At 32.4% G+C, this 18,075-nt stretch overlaps 2 protein-coding genes across 2 annotated transcripts in view; one reads left to right on the top strand and one right to left on the bottom strand.

The window, feature by feature from the left end:
* Positions 1-13,604, bottom strand: part of LOC106111465 — a 35,239-nt gene extending 21,635 nt beyond the window's left edge. Inside the window, exons 1-2 of the mRNA XM_013293584.1 lie at positions 13,336-13,604; positions 3,579-3,623 (exon numbers count right to left, since the gene is read on the bottom strand). The gene's annotated coding sequence lies outside the window, so the exon portion shown is untranslated. The remainder of the gene's footprint in view (positions 1-3,578; positions 3,624-13,335) is intronic.
* Positions 13,605-13,921: 317 nt separating this feature from the next.
* Positions 13,922-17,116, top strand: LOC106111496 (40S ribosomal protein S16). Its single transcript, XM_013293618.1, has 5 exons — positions 13,922-13,986; positions 14,079-14,123; positions 14,496-14,627; positions 15,523-15,637; positions 16,884-17,116. The coding sequence occupies exons 1-5, from the start codon at positions 13,969-13,971 to the stop codon at positions 17,027-17,029; spliced, it is 456 nt and encodes a 151-aa protein (XP_013149072.1). The 5' UTR covers positions 13,922-13,968; the 3' UTR covers positions 17,030-17,116.
* The last annotated feature ends 959 nt before the right edge of the window (positions 17,117-18,075 follow it).

The following is an 18,075-nucleotide window of genomic DNA, read 5'->3' as shown; positions in this document are numbered from 1 at the left end:
TTACAATTACTGTAGCTCTTTTACTACTGACATTATATCCTTGCGTATAAATGAATTTTAACTACACATGTAGGTTTATATTTTAAAACAAAAGGTAAGGCTTTATTAGTATATTATTTAATATACTATAGTGGTAATATTCTTGCTTACGGCTAGAAATAGTTGGTAATATTCTGTTTCTGAAATATCTTTTCGATATTAAGAGCTACAGAATTACATCAATGGTGTTTCAAGTGTTTACTTATTCTTTTACTAGCTTTCTCCCGCGACTCTGTCCGCGTGGAATTAAATAAAAACAAAAGTAAGTAGCCTATGTGTTCTTCCAGACTCTCCTCTACATGTATGCCAAATTTAAACGAGATCCGGTTATTGGTTTAGGCTATAAACTCTAACAAACATCCATCCATACTTTCGCATTTATAATATTTATTCTTTGATTCTTGTGTGGTTTGTTTTTTTATTGTGTTTATTCTATTGTTAGATGTTTCATTCCAAGGGATTAGTAAAGAACGTGTAAACAGCATCCGTACAATTGAACATCAATTAACTTGATTGTCTAATTGTAAAGACCTTCAAGTATTGCAAGAGAGAAATCCTCAATACTTCTTATCGAAATAGTGTCAAATAACGATAGTAATATAGTACTTATACCAAAAGCCATTGTTGACGTCCATAATATAACACGTATTTTTTGTAGTAATACAGTAGGAGTAATCATTTGAAAAACATTAACCATGTTCACACGGTAATCAATAGATTGACACTTCCTTTGTTGTCAATAACACCTTTGCCGATCAAAACGCCATTAGGTGTGTCATAATAAAGGGTTTGTAAGACGCCAAAACTATCCGACGACCCTCTTATCTTCAATTTCGGAACGAAAATGATGTTTTGTTTGTATATTATTCTTCATTATAAATGCGAAAGTTTAGATAGATAGATGGATGCTTCTTAGAATTTGTAGCCTAAACTGCTGAACGGATTTAGATGACATTTGTTATAGATCGTGAGGACAGTCTGGAAGAACACATAGCCTATGTGTTCTCATTTTTGTTTTTTTAAACCACGCGAACTGTGTCGTGGCCGAAAGGTAGTTACGTTATAAACTTCCAAAACAATAACGATTGTTAAATAAAAAAATATTATTGATCAAAAATAAATACACACATTTATAGTACAAATAAAACTGTTTAATAAAACAAAAACAATGCTCAAAAAACAATTAAACAAAAACAGATTCAAACGGATTTAACAACATAACCTATTTTACAATCACGTTCAATAATGGCGGATCGGCATACGTGATATGGGTGTATACGTGAATAGTTGCTATCTCTGTCTTTTATAAAGATAATGAAAGGAATGGCAATACTGTTATATACAAGTCTTATAACAGTGGAGACTCGTCGTGTATTCTATTGTGTGGAACGTCCGCTGTTTACAGTTAGAAGTGGCAATCGGTACATGTTCTAATTTATGTGACAAGTCACGATTATGATAGTCTAATTGAAATTGAGGTTAGAATTAGAATTTAAATTAAAATCAACTAGCCCTTAATACATTGACATGACTGAAGTTTTGTTGATTTATCTATACATATAATAAAATTGGAGTGTCTGTTTGTAATATCAAAAGAAAAATGCCAGATTTTGGGAAGATGATGTATTTGTTGATAACGAAAATAGCATTTAAAATTTTTTTGTCTCTCTGTCCGCAAGCGTTTGGTTCCGGGTAATCTCCGAAAAGGCTGGGCCGTTTTCGACTGGACTTTCGCTGAAGGGTAGCTGACATAGACGGGCATATTATAGGCTGGTTTTTAACTCAATATTGCGTGACGAACTCGCGGGCAACAGCTAGTGTGTTAATGCATAGATCATTTTTGTTGTTACCGAGCTACAAAAATATTATTTTCGTACAAGCCTCACTATCAACTTAAACCTGTTTTAGCTTAAAATATCAATAATGATTCACTCCTCCATTGGCGCGTAACGTAGTAAAGTTTTAATATGCAAAAAAAAAAACAAAATCAATGACTCACAGCCATGACGTGCCTCCATTCACAAACTCAGATTCGACTCTTAGTTGGGGAATGTCGGAACTTGTTCTCAGAATTCGAATTATCTTACGGAACTATACGATTACCTCTGACTCATTTGTCTAATGTAAATCACTTTCGTCGTTATCGACTAGCTTATGCCCGCGATTCCATCCACGTGAAGTTAAAAAAGTAACCTATGTGTTCAGATTCTCTACATCTATGCCAAATTTCACCGATATCCGTACAGCTGTATGGGCTACAAATTTTATTGTTCACATTTGGTAAATTATCAGTTTCACATGTTAAAATGACATGACATGATGACAACCTTGCTTCCTTGATGTTGGCAGTAACTTATAGTCTCTTTCCCACATTAGGGTTTTTATTAAAAAAAGAATTATTCAAAAACATGCTGTAATTTTTGACAAAATATACAGTAATTTTAATGCAATAAATGGTTAATTAAAGAAAAAACGATACGTACATTTAACGAGACAAACAGCCTTTTTAATTACATCAACTAGATATAAATGTTAAATAATGCATAAAAAACAGATTCGATTTTATAGTTTCATTGTGTGGTAAATAGTTAAAATAATAACACTATAAATACAAGAAAAACTCATGTGAATCTTCAGCACAAGATACCTTATTATTTTTCAACCTTGAACCATCAACAAAGTCACGGTTTGATAGAATAAAAGCAATTAAAAGGGAAAAAACAAACTCGTTTGTAACGAGAAAGATTTTTTATAAGTAGCGAATTCATGAAGGCTTTAATTAAGCGTATTATCTTATAAAAGAAATTATAAATCCTTTTTTTATTCAAGATTGATTTTATAACTTTTCATGACGTAAACTCTAAGTAAATTTTTCCCTAGTTGAGTATTAAAGTCAGAGATAGACCTAGAAAGACATGGATGTATTGCGTGAAAGGTGACATGTTCAAAAAGGGAGTGATGACTGAGATGACGTATGATAGAGTTATTTCGGGGACAAAATCCTATTGCGCCGACCCTACGGGAGTAGGATAAGGAGAATGATGATGGTGTTGAGTAATAAAGTTACTTTTGGAGTAAGCTGTTGTATCAAATGGACAAATAATTACAAACGCAAATAAACAAAATAACAAAAGCAAATTGAAACTAACTGATTTATTTCTCTCTTGTCGAGCTTATGGATTATGACGTCACCAAGAACTTTCTAGAAGTGACTGATAAAGCACTTTCTAAATACAAAACAAATTCCCACGATAAGTGTTAGTGAGAACATTGCTATGGTGTTTAAAATATGTACAAGTTTTTAGCATTTGTTTAAGAGCATAAACAAACTTCTTGATTCTCAAGTAGGAAACGAATTACGAGACGAAGTCATAATAAATTTTATAACTTTATGCTTTCATTTAAGATTCATTAGTTTCTGACTCAGTTTAGTGAACGTTAACGCAATAAAAATATTTCAATTTGTAAAGTCTTTACTGAATACACATTTCCAATACGAACAACGTTAAAACGTTATAAAAATAGAAAACGTTACTTACTTCTTTGTAAATTCTTCGAAAACTGAATCAAAATGTTCTCGACACCTGGAAAAGAAAAGGAATGAATTAACACATCAAAGCATAACAACGTATTGGATTGCATTCTTACAAAGAAAATGGATTCAATGAATTGTAGCGAGTTCTTCGAGACAATCTTTAACATAGTTTGTCGATAATTAATTTTAATCGATATTGAATATATTGATTGATAAATTACGTAATCGATTAAAAGAGCGGTATCAATTTGTGCGTTAGCACACTAGGCATGGGTAGTTCACCTCGACATTGACGTATCGATAGAAATACTCTTCCGTGTGACATAGTATCGACATTTATGGCTAGGGCTAGGACAAGGCAGCGTACTCGGAAACTAAATGCAACCATATATATTATGTAGGACATCGGCCATTCTCTTGACCTGCTTCTATTCAATGCAACTAAATGGTAGTCTTCATAGCTTTATACATTTTATTTTATAGTCCGATCGATTAAAGTTGATCATATAATCATGATACTACATAATTCTAACGCTATTTTACATTGAAAGTTTAAATAACTTTTCCGAAAGCAAAAATTACTTCTGTTTCAAGCTCGACGGACAGATCTCATTCTCCTATAAGTCAGGCGATATATCGACATTGTTTAAATCACATCCCTAGAAATTCCCACTAAAAATTACACATGGCGACATATCAAGACATCCATTAAAGATTCATTCGCCTCGTAATAGCTTAATTGTGCCCTATGAGGATACGTTCGGATACTAATCTTGTGTTTTTACAGCGGTATCGATATGTGATTGACTTGCATTAGCACTGATCGACCATTCGGCTTGAAAAGCATCGATTAAATCGATAGGGTTGGAAGAAAACATCGACATAATATGGATTTATCGATATACATTCTTTAATTAAAATAAGAAGAATGAATTTGTATTTCACCTTTAACACAGTCCGAAAAATGACAAGTTTCTAGTGCGTTTGTGGTTTAATTTGACAATCATAATTTAATGTATGTGGACCCCTTTCGTAAGCGTATATCGAACTAATCTATGCAACGGAACGTACTATATGTACATAACGCAATACCATATAAAAACCGGTCGATCATTAGTCTATGTTGTGACATGAAATGACTTCGTAACACACATGTAACATAGAGAAGACTGTTACTTTAATCTCAAACTGTCATTTAAAACAGTATTTTGAATTTATTAACATTTTACAGGTAAAGAATCATCTCAATATCACTTTGGTAGAAAAGATAGATAGCATTTACAAGTCTTTTTACGCAGAAAAAATAAAAAATCTAATCAAACTTCTCTTTGAAAACAAGTGTTTGGTGTGATTATCGATGTTTGTTATAGTTTGGCATCTTAACTGAATCGATTTTGATGAAATTTGTCATAGATGTAGAGGATAATCTGGAAGAACACATAGGCAACTTTGGTGATTTTAAATCCCACGCGAACAGAGTCGCAAGCGAAATATAGTTTTAACATCTAATTTAATTAAAATTACAACTCCTTTTCATGTCATATAATCTATTTACTTAATTCTAAAAGGTCATAGACTCTACGAGATATGATCAGGACTAAGGCAATGTTGAGATTGAAGTGTGCATTGTATGCAGATATAAGTAAGTGAGGAGTGGTCGGTGTGAGTCACGGTCGATACGGTCACCGTATAGTAGCATCCCTTTGTCACCGAGACTTTAAAATGTCACGTTTTCGGAACACTTTTATACAATTTCTATCGTACGTTTACAAGTGACTAGATACTCAAGATAACTACTCACTGATACTCGGTTAGTCCGCGTAAAATAATAAAAAAAAACAATATAAACCAGCTATGTTATTCACTGATAACGTAGCATTGTAATGGTGAATGTATTTTTAAAATCGGTCCAGTAGCTTTTGAGTTATTTCAATACATACAGAAATATAAATCTTTCCACACAATATTTAGTACTAACTTTCGCCGGCACTTTGTCCGCCTGGATTAAAAAAAAAAACATAAGTAAGTAGCCTTTATGTTCATCCAGAATATCCTCTACATCTATGCCAAATTTCATCGAGATCCGTTCAACAGTTTAGGCTACAGACTCTATCGAACATCCATCTAAACTTTCTCAATTAAAATATTACTATAATTAAAATTTACTTATGTAATAGTGAAGAATAAATTAAATATACCATAAATCGCAAGAGGTAAAATAAATCATTTGATTGGCAATTTATTTTACATCTCCGATATAAACACCTTTTTGTCGACTTTCTTACACAATGTAATTCACTTGTAAGGAAGTCAAATTAAACATCATTTACGCGTCAGCTAACTATGCAAGTTTCCTACAACTGGCTTGCGCACGCGCATGTTTTTTCTGTAACAAGCTTAGGGCAATAACCGACGTACATGACAGATTGTGTTTCTTAAAGTTAGTTTCATAGTACGAACGCACTTTATACTCTTGTATCTGACAATTTACTATTATACTAGCTTTAATATGCGAAATAAGAATTGATTTTGGAAAGTAGTTTTTGAGTTATTTCGATACATACAAAAAATGCAAATCTTTCATGTTTATAATATTATTATAGACAAGCGTTTGACCGCGACATCGTTTGCTTGATATTTAAAAACAGCCTAAGTTTTTTTTTTTAAATTGCAAAAACCAGCGCTTGACCACTATCCCACCTAGACCTAGGTGAAGATGTGGTCGAAGGAAGTTACCCTTCCTTTTTTGTAATATTTGCATTAGTTTTTGATTTTATTTGTTAAACACAAAAATAATAATTACCCTCTTTATAAGGTTAGTGTACTAGTTTTGGCCTGTGACTCCGCCCGGATAGAATTAAAGAGAAAAAAATACGAAATTAAATAGTCTATGTCATTCTAGACTATGCTCTACATCTATGATAAACATCGAGATCCGTTCAACAGTTTAAGCGGCAAACTCTAACAAACATCCGTCTTAACTTTTGCATTTATATTATGACTAGCTATTCCCTTGCGACTTCATACGCATTCAATTATAAAAAAATCATTTTATTGTTCACATTTATCAAGTTATCAATTGCAAACGTCAAAATGATATGACATGATGTCAAGCCATGGCATCCTTGCTTCCTTAATGGCAACAACTTATGGACTCTTTCCCACATTAGGGTTTTTATCCAAAATATTTACCCCTAAGTTTAACGGCGTGAAAATATATAGCTTAAAGCGTGACGTAAGTGTAGGGCTTTTTATTAAAAAAAGAGTTATTCGAAAATATGCTATGATTGCTGACATCTTAGGCAATAAAGAAGTGTGTTTAAGCTTTATTATAATAGTATAGAGAGATATACGGGCCGGTCACACCAAATTGTAAATAGTGTAATAACAATCGAACATGTAAAATATGTGATGGAAATATCGGATTTTGTTACTTTATCTGACAGTGACGTCATTTTTAAGCTATCTGAGCATCAGCCAGTGGTGGGACTGGCCCTTAGTTTAGAATTCGGTGACATTGACAACAGTTGCAAATAAAGGGACAATCTAGAACGGATACGTTCACGACCACCATGATCGTTGCACTTATCGTTGTAATATGAACTTTTGTTTTGTGAAATGTAATATCGTTCATCCGTTCGTCTGTCGCACAATTCTGTTTGTATAAGGCATTTGTGCTCCATCGAATATTATAAATGAGAAACTTAAGATGGATGGATAGATATTAGCGTTTGTACATAAACGACTGAACGGATCTCGATGAAGTTTTGCGTAGTCGTAGATATCATCATCATCATCACCAGCTCATTATATGTCTTCACCGAGGGGCTCGGAACCTACCCTAAATTAGGGTGATTAGGCCATAGTCAACTACGCTGGCCCGTGCGGGTTGGTCGACTTTACACATATCTTTGAATTTCTTCGCAGATATGTGCAGGTTGCATCACGATGTTTTCCTTCACCGTAAGAACGTCGCGTAAATTATGTAGATATGAAAATTCGAAAATCACATTGGTACACGGTGGGATTCGAACTCAAGACTTGTAGATTACAAGTCAAGTGCTTAAGCCAATGAGCCACTGACGCTCACGTCGTACGCTACGCTACATAGTCGTAGAGATAGTCCTGAAAAAATACATAGGCTACTCACTTTTGATTTTTTTTATTCCACGCGGTCAGAGTTGCGAGCTAAAGCTAGTGTATGAATAAATCTTACTAACATTATAAATGCGAAAATTTAGATGAATGTTTGTTAGAATTTGCCGCCTAAACTGCTTTAGATATCTCGATGTAGTTCGGCGGACGCTAGTCAATTAATATTTCGGTGTAATTGATTACCTATACATATAGCGGTTAATCCATCTAACTTTGGAAAAATTATTCTTAGTTATGACAATTTGAATGTGCAGTTTATTTAAAATCATTAATTAAATAAATAAATTTACTTAAAACTTTATTTAGGCTATTAAAATTTCAGAAATAAATATTAATTTATCTTTTCCGCTATTTACAAACATGTTTTCGTAGCAATCGGCATTTATGTGCCAGTTATATACTGCCAGTCTCCGCGGTTATAATTACTCATGGTTTATTATAGATTATTACAGTAAATATACTGCTGTATGTGGAATATTTCTTCATATTTTAAAAGTAAGAACCATAAATCTTACTTCTTACTAATATTATAAATGCGAAAGTTTAGATGGATGGATGTTTGTTAGCATTTGTAGTCTAAACGGCTGAACGGATCTCCATGAAATTTGGCACAGGTTTAGAGCGTAGTCTGGAAGAACACATAGGCTACTTTTTATCCTGGGAATAGTTACGGTTCCCGTGGGATTCAATAATTTAGTTTTTTAATGTTTACTCGATTATTCTGCAACGGTTAAACATATCTTATTGAAATTTGGCAGATATATAAAACAAAGTCTGGAGTACACATGGGATAAGCTTCATTCCTGAGAAATGTCCAGTTCCCGAGGGATACGAAGCTTTTTGTAATTTATATAGTTAGTATGTTTTCTAATACCACGCGGACGAAGTTGCGGGCAACAGCTCGTAATATTATAAATGCGAATGTTTAGATGGATGGATGTTTGTTAGAGTTTGTAGCCTAAACGGATGAACTGATTTCGATGAAATTAGTATAGAAAAAGTATAGATGTAGAGGATAGTCTGGAAGAACACATAGGCTATTCGCTTTTGTTTTTTTTAATATTACGCGAAGGGAGTCGCGTGCGAATGCTAGTAATATAGAAAACACATGATTTTTCACTCAAAAACATGTTATTGATAAAGAAAATAGGAAGAACTATATTATTACTGAATGAAAATACTATGGAATTATCTTATCAATAAGTTTGCGATATTAAATCATTGACCTGGTTTATACGGTGAAGGAAAACATCGTGATGCGTGCACTTCGGCGACGAAATTCAAAGACACGTGAACTCAACCCGCACTTGGCCAGCATGGTTGACTATGGCCTAATCACCTTTAGAGTAGACTCCGAGCCCCTTAGTGGGGACGTAAAGCTGGTGATGATGAACTAGTAATATTGTAGCACAATATAGAAGATAAGATATTCTGTTTAGTTCCAAAACCTTAGAAAGTACAAAGCTTTGTTAAGCACTGTTACATAACATAGATAATGTAATTTAGATAAGAGCATTCCATCAAGATTTATAATGAGTCACGTATACAGCAAAGAAATTATAGCGCGGTTCACACTAGGCCAGTACAGTTGGACAGTGCGACGGCCAGTCATTGAATAAATAGACTGACTCGTGCCAGTTTTTGTTCATAGTGTGTCAGTTGACTGGCAGTTCAGTTAGTGATTGCTTGACCAACTGTACTAGCCCGGAGTGAACTGCGAATAAATCACATTACAACTTGTTTACCGAAAAAGTTTGTATTATACTCTACCATGATTGAATCTTATAATTCTCTGAAAGTAAGTTTGACGAAGTTGGTATGCTAAGTTTTTTTTATTAACGGAAAGAGGGTCAAAACACCTTTAACAAAAAGAGATCACCGACTCCTATGGAAAGATGTAATACTGGAGGAATTGTTGACATGTTGCTGGACCTTAAGAAAGCTGTCTTAAAGTCGTAGCGGTTTGAAGATAACTCCATAACTGTCTGAGGGATTTAAAAAACTTATCGCACTAATTTTAGTTCCTTTCCCTTTCCAACCTTTTCTTAATAGGAAAGGATGGGAAGGGAAAGTGGATTTGATGGTGGAAGGGATATATCCTCTTTATATGCGTCTTCTCCGTCAATTAAGGGTAGGTAACGCATCTGCAATTGCGGATATCGATGGGTTGCGGTCGCTTTCCATTTCGGTGGATTCAGGAGGCCGCTTGCTCGTTTGCCACCTTATAATAAATAAATAAAATAACTAAATATTTATCTCTCGCTAGTCCTCTGGGTAACAGGCGTTGTTTTATAAAGAATGTCAGCATTAAACTAATACGATTAACGAAGCCTTAGGAACACATCGTTGCGTCATTTTACTACCATAGTACCTATATTATTTAACTATACTCGTAATTATAGTTTACTAGCTGTCGCTCGCGACTCCGTCCTTCCAGGCTATCTTTACATCTATGCCAAATTCCATCGAGATCCGTTCAGCAGTTTAGGCTACAAACACTAACAAACATCTATTCATCAATCTAAACTATCGCATTTATAATTAGTAAGTAAGGCGTTAAAAAGCTCTTTTATTCCAGAGTTTAGTAATTTGAATGATATACATACAAAACTATATCTATACTATTATAAAAAAGCGTAAACACGCACTTCTTTGTTGCCTAAGATCTCAGCAATTACATTGGATAAAAACCCTAACGTGGGAAAGAGACTATAAGTTGCTGCCAACATCAAGGAAGAATGTCATTTTGACATTTGTTGTTCATAATTTGACGAATGTAAACAATAAAATAAAATTTTTATAATTACATGCGGATGAAGCCGCACGGGAACAGCTAGTAGGCTATAAAAATACTTGGAGTAAAAAGATTAGTTACATCAAAGTTATGATAATGAACTCAATTGCATTACATTTATTGTCACAGTAGATGCGTTCATGTGGTTTGTCCGTAATTTCAGATGTATTCAGACCTCCCACGTAGATCATGATACTTATCTAAACTTATTCCTTAAGACGTGGTCGTGTTCTGGTTCATCGTATTAAAAACTTGTTCTAATCAAGTTTAAAGTTAAAATTAATTGTAAAGTATAGAAATAGATGGAACAAAAAGTATTGATTTTAAATGTAATTAATTCAAGTGCATCACGATATGATTATATTACTAGCTTTCGCACGCAACTCCGTCCGCGGGGAATTAAAAAAAAAACAATAGTAAATAGCCTAGGAGTTCTGCCAGACTATTCTCTAAGTCTATGCCGAATTTTATAGAGATCCGTTCAGCAGTTTAGGCTACAAACTAACAAACATCCATCCACGTAAACTTTCGCATTTATAATAATAGTAAGATTTAATTCTGAAAGGAATTGTTAATACAGTTTTTTTTTAATCCCGTTTGTCATAAACCACATAGATTATGTTTAAATTATTGTCTATTCAAAGAGTAGAGTACAAATTGCGCGCCATCTTTGACGTTTGGATTATTTTTTAATTGCAAGGCAACGGCGATCTTTTATCGGCCACACCGTTCATTGGCCGACTATGGCTTCCTGTGCTACGTTGTAAAGAGGTCGTGTTAATCCTTTTACAATATCCTAGTTCTTTTAGTATTCATACTTAATTTTCCTTATTGTATTAACTTTTAATACCTATTGTAGTTTCTGTATTTTATTTTATCATTGTTTTTTAATCGACTCAAAAAGGTTCTTAATTTGAATGTATGTGTTTTTGTTAACTTTGCTACTGGTTGTCTGATTTTCATAATTCTTTTTTATTCGAATGATTGCGCGTCATTTGATTTCTTTTTTTAAAAAATTAAAAATCTACCCAGTAGTTCTAAGTAATTAAGAAATGTTATAGACCGTAGAAAGTATTCGCACGTTTATTGATTAATTATTTTTAATTTATATGAAAGAAAACAGTTACTGCATACATTTTTCGTGACGTATTTTCTTTGCAAAATAAAACTCTGAATTTTCTTCTATGACACTGATAAATTGGCATGTAATAAAATAAATATTTATCACCTTATTAATATAGTATGTCAATTTTATTATTATTATTAACATACTTTCACTATTAATAATGTGAAATCTTGTAAATTGATAGTAATTTACTAGACACAAATATGCCAGTATATTATGAAACAGATAAGTTATATGTAAAAAAATTTAGATTCAGATTTAAATTTAAATTCAGATTAAAAAAAAAACATTTAATCTTATGAACACTATAACACAATTAGGAATTAGAAAAAAAAATAAAGTAATTAAAAAATAAATAATAAACACGCTATTAAAGGACAGACAAAGTATTGATACGACCAATCTGATGTAGTTTCGAACCCAAAATGAATCGTCAGTTTTATAATGCATTCGTATTCTATATTTTTTGATGTTGTTGTCTATAATGCCATTCGAAGTCATTTATTGAAATTTGAGAATATAATAAAAATCTAACACATGCAACTTTTATGTTTTTTAATCAGTTCAGAAATCCATCAAAATTAACCACGACGAGCACTTCAATTGTTTAACAAAAGATTTGAGAGATCGAATCGTAATAAAAAAGAAATCTGTTATCTATGGCAACTTTAAAATACTTTTTAATCTATTATTTATTACATTAGCTTGAAAATTAAACTCAATTATAATATTTTGTGTAACAAAGCAGTGATTACACGGTCGCTTACAAAACTAAAGAATACATTTAAATCAAATCAATCGAATCTATACATATAATAAAATTTGAGTGTCTGTAATATATAAAAAGAACAGATTTCGGGAAGATGCAGTATTTGCATTGCTGATAACGAAAATCGCATTTTAAAAAAAATGTCTGTCTGTCCGCAAGTCGAGATTGTTCCGGGTAATCTTCAAAACGGCTTTGCCAATTTCGACAGGATTTTCACTGAAGGGTAGCTGACATAGACGGGCATGTTATAGGCTACTTTTATTTATCTTAATATTGCGTGGGCAAAGACTCGGACGACAGCTAGTCTACAATAAAATCTACTACGCGTCGTGGGGAATATCTTAATTTCTGCATCCATAAATAAAAATTGAAAACTAACCCCTTTTTTTCAGTTTTTTATCGATTTATTCCACTTCATGTTAAGATATGTGCCGTATCTAACAAAGCGTATGTTATCTGTGGCAAGTAACCGGGTTCCACTCTATTAGTCATGTCTACTGAGAATTATTTCTTATTGACAACGGTAAATTTCTACTAAACTCTATATAAAAGGGTCGTAAAAACTACGTTAAGTTTCATATCACAGAAAAATCACATATAAAATAGTTTTCCGAATGTACAAAGCAATCAATATATAACTATAGTTTTGAGTCTCTAATTCAATTTATTTAAAAATAATGATAATTAAAGTAAAATTTGTAAAATAAAATATTTTTCTCGGTCGGTAGCATTTACATGTGAATCATTTTCTGACGCAGCACTTAGAAAAAACATAAGATGTAAGCAAGTTACATTAAGTATGCATAATTTAAATATTTTTAACTTAACTTGAAGACATTAAACAATAAATACTATGCCCCTAGTAATACTCTTACTTAAATATCACATGGTAATTAAATGAGATTTATCCAACTTACCTCCAAAATTGTATATTTCTGTATTAATATTATCCAATTACAAAAAATACCACACACAATATAAGTCTGTTGCGCAAATATTAAACCACAAATATCTTGTCACATAAATTCACACAGTTTTTAAAGAAAACTTGCGCGAGAACTTTTTCGCGGTACATTGTAGACGCATGCTCTGCGCATTCCACCGCACGACTTCACTGCGACTACGTCAGACGAATACAAAACAGCAAAACAATGCGATACGACACGATAGTACCCATAACCCCCATGACGCTTAAACTGAGTCACCGATAGGAATGTGCATTACATTTACTTACTACCACTGCCATCTCGTTGTATTTTTGGTTAACAATAAGCTAACAACGCCATCTGTTAAGAGCTCTCAAAAAATAAATAGAAATAATTTTTCACTTTTCTAAAAATTTACATGATTACAATTTCAGGTTTCCGTAGATTAGCCTAAAACACTGATTTTTCTGTTTTATTAAATAATAAAATATTACGGTTTATAGCCTGTCTGTTTATAGAGGTCAATGTTTGATTAAAACAGTGTTGCCATTTGCCAATGAATTATCCGGCCCGCCCAGCCATTTTGACTTTGTTTATGATCGATTTCATTCTTTCTCTGTCAAAATGGCTGCAGTGCAAGAGGTGCGCGAGATTAATTCTTTCAATAATCTTTGTGATTTGCAATAAAATTGGATAAACATGTTTTTAAATTTACGGTTTTTTCATATTTGCAGACGAGACGTGAACCTATTCAGGCCGTCCAAGTTTTCGGCCGTAAGGTAAGTGTTTGCTGTGGCGTCCACGTGTTTGTAGCATTTCGGTCAATTGTATCTTGAATAATTGAAAAAGTAATACACGAATTCCCAACTTTTATCTTGTTTTGATACAAAATAAATGTGATAATTCCGTAATTTCTATATTTTGTCGTAAAGGTTAAGTAACTCATAGAAGTTAGACGATCATACTACCTTACATTTTTTATGCATTACCAAAATATTCTTGCATGTCAAATGTAATGCATCGTTTTACCCTACAAAATCAAAGATTGCTCCATTTGATCTAATCAATTATACTTTTTTTACCGTTTATTTTTTGAAAAAAACTTATAACCTATAAATGTTAGTAATTTTATTGTTTTCTTGATTTGACAGAAAACCGCAACTGCAGTGGCATACTGCAAGCGTGGACATGGTGTCCTACGTGTGAACGGCCGCCCCTTAGACCTGGTGGAACCAAGACTGCTTCAATACAAACTTCAGGAACCAATCTTACTGCTAGGCAAGGTATAGTAACACTGTTCCTATTTGTTAGTGTCAATGTTATATATTGTAGATTTCATTATATTGTAGACAGTAAAGGTATGCCTTAGCATGTATTTAATAGTGGCCTGCATTATTTTTTGTTTTTATAACAATAATCAATCATAAACTTCCATATTCATTTTGTTAACTTCATTATTATTAATAAGTGCTTGCTATATTCTACTAATTATATTAATATACTAGCTGTGTCCATGCGGCTTCATCTGCATGGAATTATAAAAACATTATTTTATTGTTTACATTTGTCACATTCTTAATTGCAAATATCTATTACCTTACTTTGCAATCTTGATTTCTTGATGTTGGCAGCAACTTATGGTCTCTTTCTAACATTAAGGTTTTTATCCAAAATATTTAACCTCTAACTTTAATGGAGTGAAAATATATAGCCTAAAGTGTGAAGTAATTATAGGGCTTTTTATTAAAAGGATGATTATTTCAAAAATATGTTGTAATTGCGACATCTTAGGCAACAAAGAAGTGTGTGTTTACACTTTATTATAATAGTATAGATTATTATTAATAAGTATGCTCTGGTTTTTTATATTTTGTTTGAGTAGTTTATGTAACAAATATTGTTTTTACTACATTATTACCTGTTTTTATTTATTGTATGTCATTGCATGTTTATTTCACATTTTAATTTGCTCAGATTATTTTCGCTTGTAGATTATTTGTATTGTTTCTACTAATAATTAACATTAGTTTTTATTTCTATTAACATTATTATGATGAACGATACTTATTCCGAAACTGAGCATCTTTGGATGTGAAGTAAACATATAACCTGAATTAAACATTATTTTAAATAATACATTTGTGTTGTACAATTTTACAAACATTTTGTGTATTCCAGGAAAGGTTCTCCGGAGTTGACATCAGAGTGACGGTGAAGGGTGGTGGTCATGTTGCACAGGTCTATGCTATCAGACAGGCCATCTCAAAGGCACTCATTGCCTTTTTCCAGAAATGTAAGAACCTTGATTTACCTAATTTATGAAATAAATTATATTTGGCAATAAAGACAATAAATTCAAATGATGATAAAGAAATTCATAAATACTTCTGTCATAATGGCTTTTATTGCCATAAAAACTTAATATACACACAATACATTAATTAGGATGTCAGTGTATTTTTAAGGACTTATAATTTTATTATAAAGCTTTAGGCTCTTAATTAAACAACATGCTTTAGACTATAAAACTTTGGGTCTAAGTGAATTAAAAGTATTGCTTTGCAAGAAAAGGACACAAACTACAAGCCAATAGTAGCAAAGTTGCTATGGTTACATAAATTGTCAGCTATAAGACTATGCTTATATTAATTTGGGTTTTAACGTTTTTATTTTAAATTTAACAGAGTGTAAATGGTAAAATAAAGATTCTATAATGTTATGCGAATGAAGCCATATGGCTTGTTGCTTGTTTTAAATTAAGATTATTTAATTAAAAAAAAAATTAATCAACAATACAATCAGAAGTAACAAATAAAAAACAAACATGACATAGTAATTACGTAGGAAAAATGTTATTAAATAAAAGATTAAAATAAGTATTGTGTTGCTGACCGGATTATGTCCATGCTCAGCTTTGAATGCATAATTGATTTCTTACCCTTTCTTTCCAAAGCTGTCTTGTTCCCATACAAGTCAGTCATTTCAGGGAAAGGAGATAAACTGTGACATTTACCAAACGGCAAGTACCCTCAATGTCTTGCTTGTTTGAAGTGTACACTACATTATATTAACACATATTTATATTTGAAACATAAAAGATACAATACTATTATAAATGTGAAAGTATAGATGGATGTTTGTTAGAGTTTGTAGTCTAAACTGCTAAATGGTTTTGAAACTTAGCATTGATGTACAGGATAGTCTGAACACAAGCTACTTACTTTTGTTTGTTTTTAATTCCACATGGACAGAGTTGCGGGTGTAAGGTACTAGAATATAAAGTCATCAGAAACATGTATGAAAACGACCTTAAAATTTATTATATTAAGAATAAAATATTATTCCAAGGGTTCTTTAGTATTTCTATGTCTTAAACTCCAAATTCCTTTAAAATTCTAATGTCTGTAGAGTAAAGGAGCTGAAAAACAAAATTGTTTAAAATTAGTTTCAATATTAGGCTGTTATTCAACTAAAATTTTAATCATAATTTGACAATAAAAATACAGTATGGGTTTTTATTTTTATTTTCCTTATTACAGATGTAGATGAAGCGTCAAAGAAGGAAATCAAAGACATCCTGGTCCAATACGACAGGAGTTTGCTCGTCGCAGACCCTCGTCGCTGCGAGCCCAAGAAGTTCGGTGGTCCGGGAGCCCGCGCCAGATACCAGAAGTCTTACCGTTAATATCTACAAGCTGGCATCAGCTGCTATTACATTGGTGTTGCCATCACTGTGATAGCATTTGGTGTTTTTATTAAAATTTAAAAACTACTATGTTTTTTTATTTATTTATCAAAACCCTTAATTCAACGAAGATTTTATAGCTAAAAAATAAAAGTTACCAATACACTAAAATCGAAATCTTACGTATTTTTCTCTGAATTAGTTATCTTTTTTTAAATCGGCTCTTCACACGACAGTGGAAAATAAGGGTTTTAACCCTTGAGTAGGTTTCTAGTTTACTGAAATTGAATCTAGATGTAAATGCTGCCAGGTCTTCATAGGGTTGCTACCTATCAGTAATGTGGGGAGTAGATTATTTCAAAAATTAATAATCGGGTCACTATACATTCTTTCTAAGGGGTTCAGAGCAAACATTAAGTAAAAGGTGTAAGGTAGTAAAGTTATAAATATTGGCAAGAAAAGACCAGGCCAAAGAATATTCAACTTTCCACAAAGAAAATGGTAAATTGAAGACAGTTTTGACATTGACAAGCAGTAATGTGCAGTGTTGCTAGTGCTTGTATCGAACAAAATATTCTAGTTTTATGAAATAAAAGCTGTTGCCCTTAAATATCATAAAGGGCGAGCTGAAGCCCGCGAACTTTGTTAGCGCAAATTTGGACCACCCCTTGAGCCATTTCGACAGCGCGAAATTAAAATAGTCTATAATATGCATATCCATGTTAACTGGAGGGTCCAGTGAAACTCTCGTCAAAATAGGCCCAGCCGTTTCGGAGATTAACCGGCGACAGACCGACAGATAAAATTTTTAAATGCAATTTTCAATCAACAACGCAAATACATGATCTTCCCGAAATCTGGAATTTTTCTTTTGTTATTACTTTTTAAATGTATAGTAAAGGATATGAAATAAATACTCTGAAAAATGGTGATTTTTTTTAATAAACTCAATAAAGTACAGGATATAAATGCAATTTCAAATTTCACTTATTTCGACACGTTTATTTTATATGGGTGGAATGAATTTTACCAATATTGTGGTTAAA

Source organism: Papilio polytes, unplaced genomic scaffold (assembly GCF_000836215.1).
Source record: "Papilio polytes unplaced genomic scaffold, Ppol_1.0 DF824382.1, whole genome shotgun sequence".
Taxonomy (NCBI): domain Eukaryota; kingdom Metazoa; phylum Arthropoda; class Insecta; order Lepidoptera; family Papilionidae; genus Papilio; species Papilio polytes.
This window is presented reverse-complemented; position numbering and strand designations above follow the sequence as displayed.